The sequence below is a fragment of the Pongo abelii genome, chromosome 13, assembly GCF_028885655.2.
Source record: "Pongo abelii isolate AG06213 chromosome 13, NHGRI_mPonAbe1-v2.0_pri, whole genome shotgun sequence".
NCBI classification, from domain to species: Eukaryota; Metazoa; Chordata; class Mammalia; order Primates; family Hominidae; genus Pongo; species Pongo abelii.
This window is the reverse complement of record NC_071998.2, coordinates 18,649,372-18,655,421: the sequence shown is the minus strand read 5'-3', so window position 1 is coordinate 18,655,421 and position 6,050 is coordinate 18,649,372. Positions and strand designations below refer to the sequence as shown.

The following is a 6,050-nucleotide window of genomic DNA, read 5'->3' as shown; positions in this document are numbered from 1 at the left end:
TTTGAGATGGAGTCTCGCTCTGTCACCCAGGCTGGAGTGCAGTGGTGCCATCTCGGTTCACTGCAAGCTCCGCCTCCCGGGTTCAAGCCATTCTCCTGCCTCAGCCTCCTGAGTAGCTGGGACTACAGGCACCCGCCACCACACCTGGCTAATTTTTTTGTATTTTTAGTAGAGATGGGGTTTCACCGTGTTAGCCAGGATGGTCTCAATCTCCTGACCTCGTGATCTGCATGGCTTGGCCTCCCAAATTGCCTGGATTACAGGCGTGAGCCACCACACCTGGCCCCTTCTTTGAATTCTTTTACCACCCTGTGAATTGTAGAAAATTGAAAGCAGGCAAATGATTATTGTCCATAGACATGCAAATGAATTTTGTCTGGTAGAAATACAATTGACTTTCTTCCTGGTTCCTCTAACCCATCCCATGGAATAAGCCAGTTTTACATTATACACAAAATCATTGCAGCTGTAACATCTTACTGATTCCCTCATAAACTAATGAGTTAAACAAAATCTTTGACATGTTCTTTTTATAACTGCAAAAAGTGCCCTCTTTAAGAATATCTTTTGACAAATAAAAGCAGATCTTTGTATAATTGTTTTCATATCTATCATCCACATTTGTTTTCTTTTTGTTTTCTATTAGGTTGTATTTGGCCTTTGGCCATAGTTTATGCACAAGAAAATCAGATACAGTAGAATCTATAAATATTTCAATGAGAAGTTACTAAATTAATTGCCCACAACATAGATGTTATTTTAAACACATTTGATATGAAGATGATCTCTTGTTAACAACTACAACGTTTTAACTGCAGAGGCAAAATATCACACTCACAAAGCCATGAGCTAAAGCAAAATCCTGATGAGATTTAAGAACTTCAATTATATTTAATTCTAGTTATTGTGCAACCCAGAACCGGACAAAGTGCTTGTTCAGCACTTCACTGAATCCAGAATATATGCAACTCATCAGCAGTAAAACTGAACCAACTACTGTAGGAAAAAAATTGAGGGCAGTCTTTGAAATGGGCAAAGGAGATTACTGGATATCTTTTCAATGGAAAGATTAGCTGATATTACAGGATTGTAAACCATCATCTTGGACTAGGTTACTTTACAGCTGTATAGTGACAGAAGTTAACTTGCAGAACATTGATAATAATGCAAATAATGCTTGTCCATAGAGATGCAAAGTGTGTACAGGTAAGGGATTTGCCTTTCCCTTTGGATATTAGCAAGTTTAGCTAGTCGGCATCTCTTTTCTGACTATAAATGTGTGGTACTCCTTTAAACAGGCCTTACTGGTGTAAGTGTAAACACAAACCAAAACAAACAAAAGCTTTCTTAGTGCTAAAAGGGATACACACTTTCATTCACTTTTTTTCCTTAGAGCATTTCTTTCAGAAAACTTGTACATCTTTAAAATCTTCAAACAAACAAACAAAATCTTATTTAGCCTCTTTCTTGTTTCCAGAAGTGTTTTTCTTGAGGACCTTGGAGACATGTCTTTGAAATGTAAACATCAAGAAAGGCAGTGCTCCTATCTCCTTGTCTCCCTGGGAGTTTAACATAGATGCCTGGCTGCAAGTTGCAACTACCCACTTGTCAAAGAGACATGAAGGAGTTTAGTTTTCCTTTGCATAAAGGAGCGTGCCTCCCCAATTACCAGGTGAATGTAAGATGGGCTGTGTAGCAAACGGCGCTGTCAAGTCCTCTTACTTGAGGACAAGTTGTCCTTTATCTTTAGAACATGTATGTAATGGGTTGTATCTGCCTGGCTATATAAATGGATGAAATTTCTTTCTTTGCAATCACATTAGCGATTGCCTGAAATGTACATCACAGTCTGGCTTAATACTTATTCCATAATAAGACTATTTCATTTCTACCTTGTGAAACTGATTCACTATGTTGGTAGGCAATTTTATCTTTACTTATTTCCCTAACACTGGTTCTCTCATCAATGAGTTAAAAGAAAATCTCTGACATGTGTTCATTCTGTATCTGCGTGTGAGTCACGATTTTAACCTTTCTTGGAAAAAATCTTATTCGTGAGGAAATGGAAACTAGGTTTGCATTTCTAAAAGAAAATAATATATGTCCCCTCTGAATATCTGTTTTATCTCCCCTGAAACACCTGTGTGAGGCGGACACAGATTCTAACACTCAGGACTTGCCTGATTGTTCCAGAAGTACTGAGATAAGGCCCCGCCCTCCGAATTTCTTCACGGGTCTTGAAATTGTGCTTTCATACCACAACATTTAATAGCAATATAGTCACGTGTGCCTCTTACAGCCAAAAGGAATCTTTTTTTGAGTATGATAACCCCCTGGTCTCAAGCAGAAGTCAGCCTCTTCGTCTGTGCCTTTTTCTTTTTCAGATTACGCTTTTTTTTTTTTTTTTTTAAAGCCCCCATTTAGTTCTGATGCCAATTTAGGCACAATGTCAACTTAGGACCCAGTGCTCCTCCCATCTGCAAATCCAATCATCAAAATCCAGCACAATGTCAATTTAGGACCCAGTGCTCCTCCCATCTCCAAATCCAATCATCAAAATCCAGCAGCTCTGTAGTTAACAAACTTGCCCACATCTGACTGCATGTGAGATTAGTTCCCATCTATTGTAACTCAGTCCAGCTTCATGGGATTTAAGCCCCTAACCTAGCATTTGCCCAACAAAAACAGGCCCTGATGGGGAGTGGGGATGAGAGGGCCTGTGTGTGGGGTGGGCATTGTGCTAATAAAATCAGACTTCCTTCCTATTGTTCTCCCTGCAAAGGAGATCTGAGGTTTACCATTTCACAAGTGAAAACAGCTGAGGCTTAGGAGGCTTCGTGATTTACATTTCAGAAGGGCAGTAAGTGGAGGAGCTGAGATTCTTCCAGGGTGCCCAGCTATCCCAGAAAACGAATCAGCCATCAACAAAAGAATAAGAACTCTTGGTATTTGCCAGGCATCTTTCCCTGTAAAGTGATAGTTATCAATTGCCTACTGTGTATAGAATATTTGTGCACAGACCCTGAGAGGCGGGGCGGAGAAGGGAAAGGAGAAGGAGGACAGGAGAGGAACGTGCCTCTGGGTATTGTCTGTTCCATGAGGTCCTGACCCTAGTTCTTTGGGATGGAGGCTGGTATATGTTTGTCAGGAAATGGAGCTCAAGGGTATTCCTTGTATATGGGAAGGTATGTCTGCAGAAATATGCATTTCATATTTCTCATATATAGTCATTTTGGTCAAAAGAACACTTTAGTGATGGCTGTGTGCGCCACACAGAAGTCTAAAAGGAAACAGCAATCTGTTCCTCTAGTGGGGGCATGGAGCATCTCACTGCCTCACTCACTCACTAATTACCAAATGATTTCCATGTGGATATGTCAGGTTTATGGGAATACAACTGTTACCTGCTGTGACATTCCTTGGTGACTGTCCCGGCTGGAAGAGAGTCAGTTTGAGCTTGCCATCCTTAAGAAAGAGGACGAAACTCCCTGAACCACGTCGAAGTTCGCCGAAAAGCAAATGTCCTGCTCTGTTCCACGTTCGAAATTGAAAAGTGACGGACACTTTGTCCTCCCCAGAGTTGCCTGGCAGAGCCAGATAACTCCTGGAGCTCAGAAAAGTCACAGGGACAGTCTGTGGCTGTGGACACGAGAAGGACACATTTCCCTATAAATAAAACAAAAGAGCACATTGAACAGCTTTACAGGTGGTGCTTCTATCTAATTAAAGCCAGATTTTACGAAGACGTACAAGGCTTTTTATCAATCCAGGATTAGTCTGCCTGCTAAAGCTGAAATCCATGATATTTATCTTCTCTTTCAACATAAGTATTATTACAATTGGGCAGACACCCATGTGCCTTTCTGTGTGTGTGTGAGAAATTCTCCACTTCTCTACTTCTCAGCATTAGTAAAGGAGTCTCAATATAATTTTAGTTCAACAGGAGTTTAATCTATGCCAGCTATTTTCCAGGCCCTGTGCTAGCCCTGAGGATACAGCAAATAACAGGACATTTTCATACTCAGTCTTTCTCCTGAGCAACATTTGGTCTTCTCTACACAATCCTCAAAATCTCCTTTGAACCAGCTTACTATTTTACTGGTACCCTCATTAATGAATTGACTAAATCTTTGACACATGCTTATTTGATATTTGTATGGGTCATATTTTCAGCTGTTGGAAAGTTATATTTGACAGCCTTTCAAATGGTTTTCAGATCTAATAGTTATATACAATGTTTGCATATAGTATTTTTAGCATGAAAACATTGATGTTTTTATATGGTCAATTATGTCTATATTGTATTTTACAGCTTCTGAGTTTCCAATCTTTGTTAAGAAAGTTTCATACTACCCTAGGTCCTACATACAATCTCACAGATTTTCTTTAAGATTGTTGGTTGTTTCTCATCCTCTTTAATTTACATATTCTTAATGTGTATAAGATAGTGATCATGCTTATTTTCTGCCTTATGGACACTTGTTTGTTCCAGCAGAATTTCAGAAATAATTCATCCCTGTTCCACTGAATTGAGCCACATTCCTTGTTACTAACAACTTTGCACATAAACTGGGATCTTTCTGGGATCTTGACTTTGTTCTACTGACTTCTCTGTTCCTATCCACTACCATACTGATTCTAGTATAGAAGCTTTTAGTATGCTTTAATATCTGGTAAGTCAACATCTTACTAGGTTTTTAAATGGTTTTTGTTTGTTTGTTTGTTTTGCTTTGTTTGGCTGGTGAAAGGAATAAGCAATTCTTGGGCATCATTCACACATAGGAATTTCAGTTCCAGAGATTTTAAACCCCAGCAATTCTGATTTTACTTGGAATTTCCATGGATTTATTTCTATTAATATACTATAAATGATTTTAGAAAAAGAATGTTACTGGAGCAGGACAGATAATCTAGGGTAGTGGCTCTCAAACCTAGCTAAACAGTCGAATCACCAGAAGGGCTCTTAAAATCCAGATACAGACCAATTAAAATCCCAATCTCTGGAGGTGGATCCAGGTAATGGTGTCTTTGGAATCTCCTCTGGTGACTCCAAGATAAAGCCAAGTTTAAGAACCACACTGATCCAGTGGTAAAACAATTTTCAAAACGGAATCATATTTTTAAAAAATTCTGTCCCAACATACTTTAGAAATGGATATAATTCAGTTATCATTTTATAATAATCTTTAATATACATTCTAACTGTATACATCAATCAGAACATTTCTTCTTGACTATTTTTGTAATTCTGCTAAATGGGAAATAGTTTTCATTACAAGAAAACATTTGCAGAAGAAAATTTAAAAAAGAAAACATTTGCTGTAACGAACTAAATACCAAAAGCTTACAAGTAATTGGCGCTGATCCATAGTACACATGTAATCACTGGACTATTACACGTTTTTTATCTTTTTATCAGCTGCTTATTTCTTGACCTCATCATTTAGGTGGGTAGCTGCCTGCTACAACAGAGAAGCAGGGCTTCTTGCCACAGAGGAGGGCTTGTTAGTTGACTGAATGAATTCTGGCAACTGATTCTGCCAACAAAATACATTTTTAAATGTTTTCCTTTTATATATTGGAACAATTATTTTCCTGTTTTTATACAGAACACATAGAGTTGTAGTAATTCTCAAGATGGAATTCCCATAATTAACATTATATATCCATATGCACAATTTGGAATGAATTGTCTTTTTGTTTTTGTGTGAAACTTACACATTTTAATAACCTCATTCAATGTAATTAGTAAATAGTTTTCTTGAGGATGATATCCAGAACCCAGAGATACCAGCTTAATTGTGGTTCTCCTTATTGGCTATACTCAATTAATAATTCCATCAGTGAACCCATCAGTAACTCAGAATAACATGAAATGTATATGAAAACCTGTGTCTATTGTCCTCAAATAGTCTTGTCTCCTTGTGTCATAAGGCCCAACTCACTCTTACTCACTTCAATGACAGTTATCTTTGGAAATAGCCCCATAGAAGTTAGGGTGAGGAGGAGGGATTCTTCTGAACACCAAGGACTGGCAGATAAAAGGTAGC

At 38.4% G+C, this 6,050-nt stretch overlaps 1 protein-coding gene across 1 annotated transcript in view; it reads right to left on the bottom strand.

The window, feature by feature from the left end:
• Positions 1-5,460, bottom strand: part of LOC100439741 (contactin associated protein family member 3) — a 104,066-nt gene extending 98,606 nt beyond the window's left edge. The window contains 2 exon segments of the mRNA XM_063714134.1: positions 3,405-3,666; positions 5,349-5,460. Of these exon segments, the coding sequence (XP_063570204.1) occupies positions 3,405-3,666; positions 5,349-5,378 (292 nt within the window). The 5' untranslated portion in view covers positions 5,379-5,460.
• Between the last annotated feature and the right edge of the window lie 590 nt (positions 5,461-6,050).